This window comes from Pseudopipra pipra, chromosome 19 (assembly GCF_036250125.1).
Source record: "Pseudopipra pipra isolate bDixPip1 chromosome 19, bDixPip1.hap1, whole genome shotgun sequence".
NCBI lineage: Eukaryota > Metazoa > Chordata > Aves > Passeriformes > Pipridae > Pseudopipra > Pseudopipra pipra.
Window position 1 is genome coordinate 6,204,105 of NC_087567.1, and position 17,933 is coordinate 6,222,037.

Genomic DNA, 17,933 nt, shown 5'->3' on the forward strand with positions numbered 1-17,933 from the left:
GGTATCTGTGGGCACTTAGCTTTGGACTGCGGGATCCAAGTGGCTGGGAGATGCTGTGTGCTGCCAACCAGTCAATCTGCTCAACCTCCCAGTCCCTTCTACTGCCCACCTAATGAAATGTTAGAAGTGTCCTCGTTACATCCCCCCACCAGCAGCACAAGGGCAGGAGGAGGAGGAGGCCGTTCCCTGCGTTACTCACCCCCTCCGTGCAGCACAGCCACCATGATGGACGAGAACCACGATGTCTCGCTGTTGCTGGCATGGAACTCACGCTGGAGGTCTGTGAAGAAGACCCCAAAGCAGGAGGAAAAGCCCAGTGTCAGCGCCTGCAGCACCACTGCAGCCAGCAGGACCATCCATGCCCATCCCTGGTCCTGGGGCTTGGCAGCGCCACGTCCTGCTGCTCCTCCTCGGGACATGACAGCTCCCTCCTCCTCCAAGCCAGCCTTCTGGGGAAGGGAGTGCAGCTACCGTGCAACCCTCAGCCCAGCAAAAGGGCCTTCAGGGAAGAACTGATGGTGTTCCTGAGGCTCAGAGCACTGGTGTGTCCCACACCTTTTCCAGCTGACACTCTAGATTTCTTGCTCTGCATTTCTTCCAGCACCTCCCTTCCTTCTCGCTACGGGATCCTGGCACCAGATTGCTTAAGGAACAGCTGCCTTTTCCTTTTATATTTCACCAGACTGTGACCACAGCCAGGTAGAGGACAGGACCACACCTCCTCTGAGGTATGAATTGGCTTTGCTGCGTTCCGCCCTTATTTTCCCTTTCACCTGCTTTCATCATACGGAGTCCCCTTGCTGGCAATTGCTAAGGTCACTCATTCCCCATGCCGAGAAGAGGAGGAAACTGCAAATGCCAAGAAAAATAGAAACATATAAAGGTTGCGTGTCACAGAAGAGGTCAGTGTGAACCTTTCAGGAAAACTTTATCTACTTACAAAGTGCTAGTGGTGCAAAAATATTTTGAAGCCATTAACTAATTAGCATCCAGTGATGGCAGGCTTTTGCTTTACCTCTGCTTAGGTCTAGACCTTCTTCTGAGAGATTCCAGTTTTGATTTCTCTGAGCCTGGCAGCACAAAACGTATTGCAATAGCATTCCCCATCCTCTCCACATGAATAAACATGCACAAAATAATAATCTCTGGCAGCTGGATGAGCTCAGAAAAAGTGCCCGTAAGGTCACTGCACAGCGCAATATTTATTTAGCACTCAAAATGTGGTTTTTTTCCCCTGAAACAACAGCTACATTTAGGTCTTGTGTGCAGCTTTAAGGATGAATAATAGTTTGATTTTGCTCATTATTTCAAATATGCCATGGTGGCAGAAAGTTAGTTTCATACCTCAGGCTGAGACCAGAACTGGTCAAACGAAGGGCAGCGCCGCGTGGCTGCCGCTCATCCCCGCTCAGCTCATGGCCCACGGTCAGACACTTCTGCTTCAGTAGCGACTAAAAGCTTTGATGAAGTCTTTTGCAATATTAACCTAGGCATCATTTCTGTAAACAGGGCTCTTATACCGGCTGGCTCACAGCCAGAAATGAGGAAAAAAAAAAAAGGCTGGGAGCAGAGGGGGGCCCCGTGGGAAGGGGCTCTGAGATGCAAATCACGGTGGTGGTGCTCAGCACACTTTAATCCTTTGTCCACTTTAGCTGGGCGCAGATAATGCAACTAATTCAAGTGCTTGTCTCTCTGGTGTGAATTAGCTGGATGACAGCCTAAAACCTCTCCCCGGCAACAGCAAACCTGCAAAAAAAGGCAGAAGCACAGCTCCTCTCTGTTCCCAGCTGCCCTGTCCAACTCTTGAGTTTGTCCAGCAGATTCCTGGCTCCCCTCACATCTCCCTGGGTGCCTGCTCACTGGGGAGGACTCTCCAGTGGGGCTGCAGACCCCATGGCTTTCGTCCACCTTCTGGCTGCAGGACACCTTTTCCCCCGGGCAGCCCAACCTGCACAGTTGCTGCAAGGACCCTGGAGATGTGTTGCCAAGTGCCACAGGACCTCCTCGCTGCCTTCTGCCTGCACAAAGGTAAAGGAACAAGTTTGTTCCAGCGCTGGCTTAGCCGGCTGTGCCACACTGAGCAACAGCAGCAAACCCTTGGATTAACCCTTCCAGGGCAACCAGAGAGGATGGACAGTGTGAATGTGGAGGGATAGGTGTGTGTTCTCCTGCTCCTGCGGGCTTGATGCTCTCAGACAACCTGCTCCTGGTGCTGAGCAGTGCATGTGACAGACCAGGGACACCTGCGGAACACGGGCAGATTTTCACACACACACGTGACCATCTCACGCTGATGGTGTTGGGAATAGGGTTGGAGTTCACAGCAATAGCCACACCTGGGTGCCTGCTGCAAACACTGTGCTTTTGTTGGGAGCAGGGAACTGGTGCAAAGGTGCTTCGCTCTCCCAGCCCGTGCAGCACCCGGGGACACAGAGTGTGCTGGATGGGACATGGGAAGCACACTGCCTGTTTCAGTCTTTCTCTCCAGTCACTGTCTGCCCTGATGAGCTAATCCTCTCTTGTTCACATCTGAACATTATATCCTCTTCTTCCAGTGACCCCCAAGATACCAGCATTCAAACCTTCTTGGATTTCCCCCACTGGACCAGCCCTAGTAGCTGTTGTTTGTGGCAGCAGACCAGGAGCGCTCACACAGTGACTGTCCCAGCTTCTTCTGTGCCTCAGTTTCCCTCAGTTGCAAAGGGGGACAAGCAGCTGCTGGCATGAGGGCTTGCTGGTTCCTCCCTGCAAGGCCAGGCCAAGAGACACAAGGGGCTAGAGCATTTATGTAGCTCACCTCAAAGGAAGGGGTTTATATTTAGCAAATTCAGTTTTATATTATGCAAATAAGGGTGATAATTATATATTGTCTTCAGTAATAGCTTGCAGCTGGTGGGCACCTCTGTGGGGAGATGAGCAAGCCACTTCTCTCCTGCAGCCACTCAGGAGGGAGACCCAGCCACAGGGTCCAGCAGGGAATTCTGGACTGTGGCTGGGGAGAGGCAGAACCTCTGCCCCCAGCAATGGGGCTTGGAGGGGTGTTCAGGGACCAGACCATGCCTGCAGCTTGGGAGCAGGGGCGGGAATGGAGAAGCAGGTTTCCTGCTTCTTCCTTTCCAGCATCCTTCTGCAGCCCAGCTCAGCCCCGGTGTGCACTGGATGTGTATTTTATGAATGTGTAAAATAAGCCTCATGCACATAAGGGAGATGTTTACTGTAAACTGAGCGAGGTGGTAAACTCCTTTTTGGGGTCAATCAGTGTCTGTTGGGGGTAAGAAAGCCAAGCACTACTCTTGGTAAATACCTTTATAAGTGACTTTTTAAGTACCTTTCCATCCCAAGACCTTGGCTTGCTTTGCCATCCTCTCCTATGTAGCTTGCATTATATTCCAGCTGACTTTTCCAAGGTCACCCAGCAAAGTGACAGCAGAGAATCCAGATTTAGCTCTGATTAAGGTGTTGGCCCAAGTGGTGCAGCCTGGCCCAACACCACGGGCTCTCTTTGCCGGATGTCACTTGTCAGCAGTCGCTTGCAGCCCTCAAGGGACAGGCTGTGCCTGGGGCACAGGGGGGGTGGCTGCAAATCCCTGCTCTCTGCCTGTCCTTACTGGCATGTGATGTCTCAGTAAGCCAGTCCCGAGCTCAGGAGCCTCTGCAGCAGTTTTGGGGCTGACCATGTCTTAGGGACATGGTTTAGTGGTGGCCTTGGCAGTGCTGTGTTAACAGTTGGACTCGATGATCTCAAAGGTCTTTTCCAACCCCAGTGGTTCTGTGCTTCTCTGTGCCTGGAAACCAAAGTGCAAACGCCTCAGAGCTTGCAAATCACTTTTGAGAAAGACCAATTGAATTTGTTCCAGAGATCCAGATTAGCAAATCCTCTGGCAGATTGAATCTCACAGAGGAAGTGGGGGCAGGGGGATGCTTGGTTTTGGGTTTTGTTTTTTGTTCAAAGCAAGAGAAACTAAGTGACATTTCAGCTGTGGGATTGCAGAGCTCTCCGGGGCCAGGAGCTGTTCCTGCCCCACGTTCAGTCACGAATTAAACTCCTGCTCTGATCCACCCCTAAAACCTAGGCAGATCCAGCAGTAACTGAGCCCTCAGAACACCTGAAAACAGATTCCTGAGGCTGGACAGGATCTGGACAACCCTGGCAAAACCCCTTCAGACCAGCTCTGCTGGTGCTGAGAAAATGGGGCTGTACCAGGGCTGAAGTGCTGGTTTATCATAAGTTTCCTCAGCAGTTCCCATAGTACCACTCCCACATCCTCCCCCTGCAAAAGGCATCAAGGTCCTGCCTGCACTAATTGGTCTTCATTAACCCAACCAGCAACATCCGTGTCCTCCTCCCACACCCTCTCCATCCTCTTTGATCCCCAGCTGCATTTAAGCCCAACTCCTTGCCCAGGTTAGTCTTTGCTCTGTCTCACTGCTGCTTTCTGCCCTCCTGGGTCAACTTTGGATCTGCCTGGCTGCTTTGTGCTGGTTAGTCACCAACAACGTGGGTGTAAGACCAGGTGAGAAACCCCCTTTTTGGGGCCAGGTTTAACGGCCATTAGCCAGTGTGGGGATAACACAGCTTAGCCTGGAGATGGCAAATGGGAGCTGAGGAGGCAGCTGGCACCAGAGCGTGCTCTGACAGCTCCCTTTGCCCTGCAAGGAATTCAGCAAGATGCAGCTTGTCCCTGCTCTTTATCCTGGTGGCAAATCTCTGGCTGGTGGGTGGCTGCAGGTGGTTTGTGTGTGTGCTGGCCCTTGCCCTCCTGACTGCCACCAACCCCCTGGTCCCTGGCTATGGCTGTCCCAGAGCCTGTGCTTTGTGCAGTAGGTGCAGTGCCAAGAAGGGCAGCATTCCCTGAGGCAACAGGGATGGCTCTGGAGATGAGTCTGAGGAAGACATGCTTGCGTAAACTCGTGCTGGAGGTGGCTTTGGCTGACCTGGTGTGACACCCTGACTTGCCACGTTGACCTGCTCTGCCCTGGGAGTGGGCAGAGAGAGGGACTGATGGTGGCACAGGGTACCCAGACAGATGGAGGCCCTCGATAGGAACCTGGCTGAGGTTATTGAGAATACCTGGAAGCTGCTGGTGCTTTTTTTTTCCAGTAATTTCCCTCATTTGTGAAGGTGAGGAGGGTGATGTGTTCCCTGGAAAGTGGGCCTTTTGAAGAAATGGAGTTGGCTTGTCATTAACTGCGGGAAAACTGCAGTAGGTGAGGATGTGGCAGAGGGAGGCGACAGTGGGCTGTGTTAGAATCCAACTCTGCTGCATCCCATCTCTTCTATGAATTGACACTGGGGGCCCTGAGCAGTGGCTGGAGGTGGTTCCCTCTAACAAGCCCTTAATTGTCATTTAGTTGGCTTTTATTAATAAGGAATAAGCGACTTAGTAGGAGAAGGATCAAGAGGAGTGTTTCCTTGTGCCTGGCTGTTGGATCCTGGGAACAGGTGGAGGAGGTTGTGGGGGGTTGAAGCATTCAGAACTTGTGGAGCATGGTTTTTAGGAAGCCAGCAGGATTTTGGGCTCCAGCTTGCCAGCTTTGGCTGTTTAGCTCCCAGCAGATGCTCTGCCATCCCAGCCAGGCCTTGCTCAGATCTCCTGTCCAAGGACAGTTTCTCCAAGGTAGGTGTGGGTGATGCCTAGAAATCACAACAGGGTAGGAAAGGCGATCCAGCAACTTAGTGTCCACACTCAGGCTCTTCCTGCCCCACATCCAGAGGGATCAGGATATTCAGCTTTGTGATTTCTGGAAAAGGAAAGGCAGGAGCTCTTCATCCCACTGGGAAGTGCAGATCACTGGGTGCCTTAAGGGTTGTGTTATCTGGGTTGTGTGTGGAAACAGCAAAATGTGGCCTTGAACCTTTGTTTTGTGGGCAAATTCCCTTTGGTTTGGCAAATATGATCATCCACTTCTTTATTTTTACATGTTTCTCTGCATTCAAATTTTAGATGAAAACCCACTGGAACACTGGGATGAGGGTTGCCATTTGTTAGGTGTTTCCTAGCCCCTTAGTGCCTAAATCTGCCTGCTTTTTTGAGACGTGTTGAACTCAGGGCCCAGTTTAAAGGCCTGTCTTCTTGCTTGGTTGCCCAAATGGTTTTCCTCATTTTTAGCCACTGTCATTTGAATTCATCAAGATCACTGGTGCATGTTTTCCTAGCTGTGCTGAAGGACCTGCTGCCCAGACTGCCTTGAGCTCAAGGATTTTCTTGGTGACACAGAGACCAACAGAGCTCTCAGCTCACTGAAAGCCTGTTTGAGACACATGAAACTTGAGGACTCCTTGCACTTCAGATTGATGATGGACTTGTAGCAGACTCCCATCTGCTGAGGTCTGGGGAACCCCTAGGGATAGGTTGCTAATAGGAAATATTGCCAGAAGGTCAAATATCTTTTAGGTGAGCCTTTGCTCATCTGTCAGACCACAATCTGAAGGCAGTCACTAGGGCACTGCAGCTCCTTTACTGTGGTTTGGAGAAACCAAAGTGTTTCTCCAGCCCTGGAAGTGAGAGCGTACGTGGCGAGAGGGTTCTCTGCCTATAAGAAGGTTGGGTTAAATCTTCAGTAACTGCCTCAAAACCAGATCTAGGTGGAAGGACACGGCTAAGGTCCTTGTTTCCCAAACAAGTTAGTAAGCTGTGTGGAAAATATCTGCATGTTTCCTGTCTGCAGAGAGATCTGGGTTGATTACTTTGTGCCATGTGAGGGTGGGTGGGTCAGTGACAAACTGACCTTCGTTTTTATGAGAGCCTGAGGCAGAGCAGAAGAGGGGATGGAGGTGTTGTGCAAGATGCACGTGTGGCTGTGGCAGGACCTCTGCACAGCTGGGTTTCACCCTCCCACATGTGTGTGGAGAGGGGAAATGCAGCCACAGCTTCCACTGCTTTTTGCCGGAGCCCCAGGCCAAGCAGTCGGATGCTGAGAGGTGCCTCACGCTGCTAAAACCCTTTCCTATCTTTAATGTCTATTATGGATTCCTTTTTGTGCACAGACATGAGCAGGCAGGTCAGAAAACCAAATTATTAGTTATATTCCAGGCAAAACTGGCAGGGGCAATGCTGGGGTGACTAATGGGAGTGTTGAGGGGAGGTGAGCACCAGCCCCAGGGAGCCAGGTGGCCCCTGGACACAGCATGGGGGCCAAGGGGGAGCCTGAGCCTCTCTTTACACAGGAGGCTGTGGAATCACCCCTTTTCCAACAAAGAAAAGGCTGATAAAGGGGTTTTTAAGTTGCTCTGCTGCAGCTCGGATGCATGCACTACTTACTTTGTGGCTATCGGAAAATCTCTGATGTTTTATTACTCATCTCTTTCCCAAGCATCTGGCAAAGCCACCTGGAGAATTTATTTCCCCCAGTTGCTTCTGGCAGTAGAAGGGACCAAATCCTGCCACGGGCAGGTAGTAAGTTCCTTGGGTGTTTTTGTGGTGCATTCACCTCCTGCTTTGGTGGTGGTCCAGAGTCAAGTAGGGGTTTAGCAAATGAAAATTGACAGGAAAAAAAAAAATCCTCTTCTTTTCTTAGCTACTCACATTTAATGGTATTATCAGTGTTCTACTTGCTTGTGGCTGTCAGTGGAAATGGTCAAGATAAATGTGGAAGTTTACATTCTTCAGTATAGCAGATCAGAAACAAGCTCCAGTTCTGCCCTTGTCTCTGAAAGTAGCCTAGGAGGACTCCAAAATCTCATTAGATTCTCCTTTTGGCAAACCATTGTTAAAAATGAATAGGAGCCAGAAGCAGGTACCTAATTTCCACACTTCTTCCCCCACACTGCAGTTATCTGTGTGTGAGGTGGTGCAGGGAAAGCAGGAGGCCGCAGACCGGCCTTCAAACTCTTCAAAGCCCTTGCAGAATCTTTATTGAAAAAAGATAAATAATCACAGCATCTCAACTGTTATTCAAACACATTTAATAAACAAAGAGAAACAGTAGCAAAGGGCACTGACATGTGACAAACTGTACAAAACCTCCGGGGAGGAGCCCACGGCCCGGCTGCTCCGGCCCCCACCCCGCAGCCAACCAGGCCCCCTTCGCCTCAGCCCACTCAGTCACCCCTGAGAAAAATCGATTTTTTTTTAAAAATGTGCAGAAACAAAGACACTTCAAGAGGTTATTTCCAGTCTTGCCACAACGGAACAACTTAGGCCACTGGGAAAGTTTAAAGAAAACCAAAATGTCATAACGCTCCATTCCCAGGATTAGCGCTTTAAAGTGAACCTTCCCAAGAGGCACAAGCACTCTTGGACAGCCAGTAGATCTACCCCTGCTTACCTACTCTACTCACCACAACATGCTACACCTTTTTTTAGAGTGAATGGGACAAATTTCATCCTAATTCAGCACTAGTTTTGATATAGTTGTGACTGGGTGAAAGGCAATGGACAGAAAAGCCCTGTTTAAGCACAGAAGGGATGCAACTGGTGCATAATGCTGAGACCAGCCCTGGTCTCAAGGTAAAGGTGACCTAGCATAGTCAGGGAAGGAGAAATCCTCCACTGGGAATGTACCTACTCTGGATAGACTTCACACCTGGTCCTAAACACCGCCCAAGAACTCGAATGTCCAGTACCAGTGATTGGTTTTCTACCATAAACTTGTTCTGTCGAACTTAAAAAGACCCAGAGAGTCTGTGGTCCCCTGGCACCTCCTCCCTGCTCAAAGAGGAGAGGAAAACCGAGATGCAACTCTGATGGTCTTTCTTGTGCATGTCAGTTCAACAGCTGTGCCATTCACCTGGTAACTTTTGGCTCTCTGTGGATCGGAGGGGACAGCAATGGCATCACTCTGCATCAGGCAATCCTCTGCTGGGCTTCACTGAGGTGCTCAGGTGGCAGCAATGTGACAAAAGCATCTTGACCAGTTCCTGTTGCCTTTAGTTTGATATTTCTTGACCAGTTCCCAGAAACTCCCTCCTCTGAAGAAGGGGAAGAAGACATGAGAGTGTTAAAGGGCTTTTTAGGCTGCTAACTTGCATATGTGTGCTTCTTGATTTCTTAGCTGTGAGCACAGACAATGACTGAGGCTACAAGATGCACATAGAGGAGAGAGATCTATACACATCACAGTGTTGTTCAGGCCCAGCCAAGGTGTGGTCTGATCACACCAACACAAGCTCACCACGTTATAAACAGGGAAGGTGGAGGGCAGAAGAGCTGGGCTCTCCAGCGTGATGACAAACCAGCTGCGATTCCACTGACACAATGTGAATCCAAAGACATTTGGTACAGCCTGTTGTTACCAGGACTAATTAGCACAGACAATTAACCAGTCTGTCTTGAGAATGGGGCCAAGGCTCCACCGGAGGAGGTACATTGGCAAAGCAGGATGGAGAGGACAGGCAAGAGAGAAGGACTGAAGAGAGGCAGAGCACAGCAGTACCACTCGCTGTCTTTGCTGCACGACTTGGTCGCTGAACTGGTTGTTGGTAATGCTGCTGCAAGGCCTCATCAGCAACAAGTGGTAAGATGGGAAACCTGCCTGATTCTATCTCAAAACTTCCAGGAGACAACAGGTAGCTGAAGGCCTCCAGAAAGGGGCCCAACTCCTCAGTCCAGGTGAGGAATTTTCTGATTCCTTATCAAGAAACATCTGCTCTGAGCTTATCAATGTCTGTGAATTCCAGCGTCTCTGAAGCTTTGCTGTAATGTCAGTTTGGGATTTGACTGAAAATGACCCAAGTGCCAGGACACCTGGGCTACAAAGAACAAAGCCAGGATGAAAGGGGAAAAACATGCAGCAAATTCCTATGAAATTCCATTTACCAGACTAGGAGGAACATGCCCTTGGTTAGGGGTGGCACAGAGAGGAACCAGTGACTGCAGTTTGGCTAAGATTAGAATTCAAGAGAGGCACAAACGAACATTTTGCACATCCATCCAAGGCATTCCAAAAAAAAAAAAAAAAAAGAAAACAGAAAGAAAAGTCACAGAAGTTGACACATCACTTTGGACAAGAAACAATACAACAGTTTGGCAACTTTTCACCAAATTCCCCCACCCCAGCTCTGTGATGTCCCTCTGTAATTTGAGGTGATCTCTTAAAGGTGGGGACGTGAGGGGGCTGCAGATAATAGGGGATCTCCTCTGCAAAGGATCTCGAGGGGTCAAACCAACCTACCTGCCTGCTACAGTACAAAAGAAATTCTGCCTGAAGCCCTCCCTGGTGAGAGGGAAGGACACAGAGCCCACGCTGCTGGAGACAAACAAGGCAAAGCTGAACTTGGCAGCAACAAGTCCCTAAACCTTGTGACTTCACACCAGGCTAAGATATGGCCCTAGCAGGGTATTGGAGGGGAAGATGTCACCCCTCTTCCTCTGTAGAGAAGTGTAAAGGACAGAGCTATCACTACTTTGGGTGAACACAGGCCTCTTTGTTTGCATGCAAAGTAATGGGCTTTGGAAAACGCCAGGAGCCCACGTGTAATAGTGTTAACAGTGAGACCTGTGGCAGATGCACACACCTCTCCCCTCCCTTTAGATCTAAACTCAGCTCTTAGGAGTTGAACAAGGAACAAATACAAAGCAAGGATGGAAAAGTCTGTGTGGGTTTTTTTAGGAGCGGTTGTTTTGTTCCTCCTTTTAAAGCCCTGTTCATCTGATTAGGGGAGGAAGGGGGAGCATTGCAAGGTCCCTGCACTTTTCTGGTGGCAGACCTGGGTGCAAGAAATGGCACAGCTCAAATATAGATCCTCCCACCCACACCAGCCTGTGGAAAGTGGGACTGATTACAGGGGCCTGAGGACCTGAGCAACCTCCACAAAGGCTCTGACTGGGAATCCGGCCCAGCCATTGTTGGAAAAATTCAATACAGCGCTGGCCAAGAAAACAAAACAAATACTTGTGGAAAGGACCATCCAACTGGAAGAGTCTCTCCCTTCCTTGGTCTCCGGGGTAAAAGGGAAGCCTTTGGTTATGACCAGAATTATTTGCCACTGGCAGGACAGGCTCGGCTTTGCTTTGCATTAGCTTGGTTACTGTACAAGGGCCGGTTGCTCTGCGGAGAGATGCTCTGCCCAGCTGGACTGCCCTGTGACATCCGGGAGTTTGAACGGAGTGGACACTTGAATTACATCCGGGATCCTCGCTCCTGAAGAATCTGGAACAGGAGAGACCTTCTGTGAAAACCTCAGACAACTTTAGATGCAAAAGTTCACATTCAGAGTCCTTGTTTTTTGCAGGGAAAGGAAACATGGACTGATGTGAGAGGAGCTTGCTGGCTTTTGTGCCACCACAAAACAACTGACAGGCTGGTTAAAGTTGAGGGAGCTCCTTTACTAGAAATCCTGCTCAGCTGCCTGCCAGGAGTTAAGGATGTCACCTTTTGTTTCTATCCTGGGGAAAAAAAATTTGCATTCACAGAATGGTTTGGGTTCGAAGGGACATTAAAGTTCATCTTGTTCCCCCCCCCCCTGCCATGGGCAGGGACACCTTCCACTAGACCAAGTTGCTCCAAGCCCCATCCAATCTGGCCTTGGACACTTCCAGGAAGGAGAGGATTAAAAGAGAACAAAAACCTTGTTTCTCCCTGCAGCATCCTTCAACCACAAAATGTGACCGACTTCAAAGGTCATTGTTACTCTGTCCTCCTTTTCCAAGTTTATTTTTCCTCCATTTTTTTTGCTCTAATTTGAAGTGTACAAAGAGCCTCAGCTCCTTTCCTACAGTGAAATGTGAAATCTTCCAAGAGGGGATGATGCAGGAGGAAACAGGACAGCTGGTACACAGAAGTGCTGCTGCAGATTATGGATCTGCTGGTGCAGGAAGGGTTTTTCTTTCCCAGGGGAATTCAGGTCAATACACCTGAGCAGGTGCCTTACCTTGGCCTTCTCACTTGGCTCCTTGACAATGCCATTGGTAGAATTGTTGAGCTCCCTGGACACAACACAGAGGAATTCTGCCTGGTCTTCGTTTCCATAGTTATAGGAAGATCCAATGCTGATCAGCTGTGCAACAGGAGACAGCCAAGGTAACTATCAGTAAGTCTTTTAACTGGTAACTAGGCAACTTTTAACTAGGTAACTATAAATAAGGCTTTTGCTTTATTCCTAGAATTGCTCTGTGAGGTAGGACTGTCCCGGGAGATCTGTTCTGGACCTGCAGTTCCCTGCAGCTTCCCATGTGTGTGTAAGGCAGGGACACAGCCGAGCTCCACGGCCCTCTAGTGGCACCTGGAGCCCCACGGAGGAATTCCAGCCTGAAACTAATGCTGGACACAGCAGAACATTGGCCAATTTCTGAGGGTGGAAAAAGGAAAAACAGATTGTGCAACACATAATATCCAGCTCACTCAGATGTGGGCAGGCAGTGCAGGTTGCCTGGTCCACACTGAACTCAGCTCTCAACCTGCCTGGTGACTCTAATGTGGAAATGGGAATTCTTTACCTCAGGCAGATGTTGGATTAACTGGGGACATGTGGCAACCCAAAACCATCCTTTCTATAGATGCTGTCAAGATGGAGCTTGGTATCTGTGTAAATGGGATTATATTCTATTACTGTTGTGTTGAAGGTGTCTGGACTCGATCCAAGAAATCCCATCTGTCTCATTTATCATTATTACATTAAAAGAACATCCCAGAGTACAGAGCTAATTTGTCATTTACAACTCAGTTCTGCTTCCCAGAGAATAAATCTAAGTCATCTGAAGGAAGCAACATGAGTCTTATAAACTCTGTGTACCCACGAAACTTTAGTCTGCATTTTAGAACAGCCAGCTCTGTATTAATATATATACAGATGCAGTCAACAGCCTTTCTAGAGAGATCAGCATCTGTATGGTTACAGTGCAGCTGCAGGAAGACTTGGGGGGGCTGTTCTACTGACTGGCCTCCAGTGTTTTTAACAGGTTCTGATGTTTGTGCCAAACACAGACACAGGATAAGAAAAGGTATTTTGCTTCCCTGCTCCCTGTCTTGACTATTTAAGTTCTTGGATATTTCAATACCACAAGCCACTATTTACTCAACAAATTTTGTGGAGATGGCAATTTTCCAGAGTATTGAACTGCAGGTGGGCAGGAGAAAAGATTTTGATTTTAAAATGGCAAATTTCTGTTCCATCCTTACTGTAAGCAAGACTGAATGGCACAAGGCAGAGAACCTGTCTCTTCTTAGAATCCAAGCATGACAGACAATAGGCTGCAACAGCCTTTACCACTTCTGGTTTTCCTGCAGGTTTCTGAACCAGATCTTTGGGTGTTTTAAAGTGACTGGACCCAAAGAGCTTGTGCAGGGAATGCCTGCTCTGTTCAATCCCTGGCATCCAGGCTGGGATTTAGCAACAGGCTCTCTGTCCCCAGTCTGTAGATCTGTTGCAGTCTTTCCTAACATGTCTCTGCCTGCCAAGTGCTGTGGTTTGGGGAGGGGAAAAGCTGTGCTGGGTTGCACATCTTGGGAAAGACTTTGGCAGCAGGCTGCAGGCCCAGACTTTGAGCAGGGCCCAGTTCAGCACAGGACACTTCCCAGGCTGCACCACTTCCCTGTCCCTGCTCTGTGACCCAGTCTGGGCCCTCTCACAGCTCTGTGAGCCCTAACCAAAGCACTGTGTCTGTCCTGTTCAGGCTGCTGCCCTTGGAGGGGGCTGAGCTGGATGCAAGTTCTGGGGAGGGCAAGAGCAGCTCCCGATGGTGGGAGTGGGCTGGAGTGGGAGGTGCAGGAAATTTTCCTGGTGCCTGTGGTGGACAGGAAGGGATCTCAGTGGTTTGTGCAAAGGTTGTGGATGGAAGAGGGAGAGAACTGGAAGGAACACACCAGCATTTGCCTGTAATGGGTATCTTTTCCTTGAAAAGGAAGATTAGGAGAGATCTGAGGGTGCAGATTCCCATGAAGGGCACTGCCTGCAGCCTCAAGGTTTTGGGGGTGTATACATGGATGTGTGAAAGGCGAATTCTGGTAAGTAAATTGTTGGGCAGCAAAACCTGGGTGTTGCAGAACTGCATTTCCATGGAGCAGTGAGTGGCTCTTGGTCACAAGGTTTCACTGCTGGCTCATGGGGCAGGCTTTTGGCTGCCTCTCCACTGTGGAATAGGAGTTTTCAAGCATTACAGAACAGATCCATAGGAACAAGAGATGAAAAGTGCTTTTCCTAATCCTCTGTCTCGCTTTGTGTCAGCACATCTCCCACAACATGGGGAAGACACTGCTGAAATCCACAGAGCCTATTCTTCATACAGTTTCTTAATAGAGCAATAACATGCAGGCCAGCTGGCTTCCAGTCCTCTCTCCTCAGAAATGAGAGAACTGTTTGATTCTAGAAACCAAATCTGGAACTAACACCATATGCAACTGCAGTGACACCCAGCCCCAAAACCAGCTGCATTGCAAAGGCATCTGCAGGAAGTTCTCATGACACTCAGTGCCTCTTTAGCAAATGCAGGAGTTGTGGCTTTGAGCTTCCAGAAAAGTCATGCTGTGGTTTTTCACAGCTCTAGTAATTTTCATGGATAGAACTGTTGTACCAGGGCCTGGTGTATGTGATGAAATGCAGAAGGGAAGAATTTCTCTGGGATTTGACAAGGATACAAGAAGTCCCAAGAGAAAATTAAATCTCACTTGGCAGTTTGAGTGACTTCTGCCCTTCCCTGTCAGTGACTGGACACAAGTGCACTGCCCAGGTCAGGCTGCTTATTCAGAAGAGCAGAGCAGGGTGAAGTGCAATTCAACAGTAAACTCTGCTTATTCCATATCCTGCTTTCAAAGGGACTCTGCCACTCTTTGGTAACCATACCTGTTCAAACTTCCACCCGTCGGACATGGTGGACACCATCTGTGTGAGCTCTTCCTCTTGGCACTGCAGGACTCTGTACACGTGCTTCACAGGTCCCTAGAGCATGGGGAGTAATTGCTGTAGTTTAGTAATTACTGTACTGTCAAGCCAGAAGTTCCTAAGCTTCTCCTGCTCTTGTCTTACTGAGGAATTCAGAGCCTCACAGGCTTTCTGAGGTTTCATCCCACCGATTTCAAAACAGACACATTTGGCTGGCACGCTTCTCTTAAAAGCCTTCTAGGTGTCTAAGGGCCAGGGAAAGCAAATCTTCTTTGGCTTTCAAAGCCACTTGCTGCTTTTTGAAAACATTTCTGAAATTGAATCTACTGGGTGTGTTAATATCAGCTGAGCATCAATGGGAAAACTGCCACAAGAAGACAGATTTAAAGGGAAAAAATGGTTTAAAGAAAGAGTTTGAGCTGTTCTTTATCAAAGCAGTATGTTTTGCTTTATAACCACCCATCTCTGTCCTGGACCCTCCTGTGTAACTGTCCCTTGCCTTTCCCTACAGTGCTATGAGATGACTCAGTGGTCTGTGCTTTAAAAAGCCATAATGGACACTCTTTCCTAGCCGTGCCCTGGATCCACCTCACAGCTCTTATCCCCCTGTTACTGCTGAACCAAAGAGCTGCTATTGCAGGGTCTGCAGCCACACTTGTCTTTCTGTGCTCCAGACCTGACTGACTCCACAACCCCAAAGTGCATTACTTGAGAGGTCCTGTTCTCGTTGTCCCGTATCCGCTCCTTCACCAGCCGCACGAGGGACGCGATGTTGTAAAACTCAGCTTCTTCCAGCACCCCTGGCAGAGGAACCCAAAGCAGAGACAAATTCTGTTACTTTGCACAGGGTAGAATGAAGATGATTCTGCTACAAGGATGGCAACACCTGCTCCCGACTCCAAATCCAGCCAAGATGTGAGAACCCCAAATGCTGAACAGACTGTGCCAGCCATCTCCTGCTCCCAGGCTGGGAGAAAATGCCTGACTAGCTGTCACCTCCCTTTGTGACTTAGAGGATCTTCAAGGAAAATTATTCCCCTTTCCCTGGGATTATCAGAAACCTCGTGGTACAGGATTTTATTCACCCAGTCCCATTAAGGGAAAGCCCCCAGAGCTGCCTGCTTGGGGAGAACCACAGTCTGTGAGGGGGAGATGGGCTGTGACAGACCTTGGGCTCAGCAGGACAGTGCCAGGGTGTGCTGTGAGCTGCAGCTTCTGGGAAGACATGGGATCTGATGGTTCAATCCCTGTTAATGAGCAGTTAACAGTACTAACTAACAGCATCCCTGGGGAACGTGGTCGCTCGCCCCTCGGCAGGGCAGAAACTCTGTGCACTGGGGCTGGTCTCTGGTGAGGGCTCTTGGATGAGCTGTCCAAAAGCATTTACAGTTTTTCCTGGTGTTTTTCTCTTACCTTCCTCTGCAAGCTCCTTGTTTATGATGAGCTTCCCGTGCCGGAGGTAGTTCAGTATCGGGCCAAAGTACGTGGGGTCTCTGTCGATGAGATACGCCCCTGTCTCATCCTGAGGAACAAAGGGAGTGGTACCAGGACAAGTTAACTCAGCTTAACACAATAAACTGAACAGCTTCCCTTTGAGGACCTGGATTCATCTGCCTGTGGGAGGTGTAAGAATGATGCCACATTTAAACCAACGTTTTTCTTTTTCAGTATCTGAACTACCAGTGTCACAGCTCAGCAGCTCCAGGAGATGCCTCACACGAAGCACTTGTGCAGACAGGGCTGGTACACCCAGACAGAAAAGGAGGGCTTAGTTTTTTCTTCACTGCAATAATAAGAACCAAAAGCTGGCAGTTGAGTTCTGCCTAAATTTGTTCTCCAACCTGGTTTAACCAGGGGGCTCTGCAAGAAAATGGGATTTCCAGTTCCAACTAAGAGCACTTGACAGCTAAAGTAGTTGTTTTAACTTTCCACTCTGCAAACACACGTTGGAAAGCTCCAGCCACATCTCCAGCAACACAACTACTGGCATTAAATAACTCATAATTCACAGCTGAAAGCATCTCTTGAGCAGCTCTGAAGCACTGACAAACCCTGTGCAGAACTCATATCCCTCTCTTAGATCACTGTAAACCAACGTTTCTCCTGCCAATCTGCTCTAAAGCAACAACTGTGCAAACCCACTCTGAAATGCCAGGCTCCTCTCCTCAATGATGCTGCTGATTGTGATCAAACTATCAGGAGATTATCTTTTGATTAAACTCTGAATGGAGCAGCAACAGACCTGACTAATTCAGTTTGAACCACCCACGACATATTTACAACATTTCGTGTAGCAGATCCCGGGGAAAACCTGCAAATTACAGGAATAACAGTTTGCAAAATCCTTCTGACAAACTGCAGCGACCTCAAAACTATCCAGGAACGTGCACCGTGATCTTTTATGGGAGCAAAGTGAAAGACATTCAAAAAAGAACCACAGACATGCTCAGGGTGAGAAATCATAAAATCCCTGCTTCTGTAACCACTGTTACAGTGGGAAGCAGCAACACTGTGGGAAGCTGCTGGGGGAGTCACCGTGGGAGGTGGAGAGACCAGAACATGTGGAACCTGCGTGTCACAGGCACGAGGGTGACGAGGATTTTGGGGATGCCACAAGCTTCATGACCGTGGAATGCGAGGGACAAGCAGATGGTGTGTGACAGAGTGACGTGTGGGACCGGGGGGTTGCTGTGCAGATGGGCCCATCCACACGGCGGGGTCCGGACCCGCAGGGCCCCGGGGGCGCTGCCCCGGGTGACACCGGCTGCCAGGGGTGTCACCTCGCCCGTGGGACGGTGACACTGGCGGCCGTGGCGGGTCGAGGAGGGGCTGTCCCGGTGTCACTGCCGCGGCCTCACCTTGTCGGAGCCGAGCTCGGGCCCGTCCTGGCAGCAGAGGCGGCACAGGAAGGACTTGGGCTCCCGGCACAGCGTCTGCCGGGTGCTCACGAAGTACGTGCCGCCCACGTTCAGCCGCACCCACTTGGAGGCGGCGGCGGTGGCGTTGGCGGCGGGCGGGTTCGGCGCCCCTGCGGGCCCGGCCGCGCGCGGGCTGGGCGGCCCCGGGGCTCCCCCCGGGCCCGGGCTGGGCGTGCGGCCCCTCGGCGGCCCCTCGGCCATGGCGGAGCCTCAGCGCCCGCCCGGCGCCATCGCCGCGACCGCGCGCGACACTTCCG

General features: G+C 49.9%; 2 protein-coding genes and 1 long non-coding RNA gene across 3 annotated transcripts in view; 1 reads left to right on the forward strand and 2 right to left on the reverse strand.

The window, feature by feature from the left end:
* The window catches only part of SLC16A5 (solute carrier family 16 member 5), an 8,975-nt gene extending 7,484 nt beyond the window's left edge, over positions 1 to 1,491 (reverse strand). Inside the window, exons 1-2 of the mRNA XM_064675882.1 lie at positions 1,345 to 1,491; positions 200 to 849 (exon numbers count right to left, since the gene is read on the reverse strand). Of these exons, the coding sequence (XP_064531952.1) occupies positions 200 to 419 (220 nt within the window). The 5' untranslated portion in view covers positions 420 to 849; positions 1,345 to 1,491. The remainder of the gene's footprint in view (positions 1 to 199; positions 850 to 1,344) is intronic.
* On the forward strand, positions 1,446 to 16,566 carry LOC135424555 (uncharacterized). Its single transcript, XR_010435262.1, has 2 exons — positions 1,446 to 2,028; positions 16,427 to 16,566. It is a non-coding gene; the product is annotated as an uncharacterized LOC135424555 (long non-coding RNA).
* On the reverse strand, positions 7,890 to 17,908 carry KCTD2 (potassium channel tetramerization domain containing 2). Its single transcript, XM_064675895.1, has 6 exons — positions 17,617 to 17,908; positions 16,172 to 16,280; positions 15,467 to 15,558; positions 14,720 to 14,815; positions 11,813 to 11,938; positions 7,890 to 11,091 (listed from the first exon to the last, which is right to left on the reverse strand). Exons 1-6 carry the CDS (start codon positions 17,875 to 17,877, stop codon positions 11,062 to 11,064), a joined length of 714 nt encoding a protein of 237 aa, XP_064531965.1. The 5' UTR covers positions 17,878 to 17,908; the 3' UTR covers positions 7,890 to 11,061.
* Between the last annotated feature and the right edge of the window lie 25 nt (positions 17,909 to 17,933).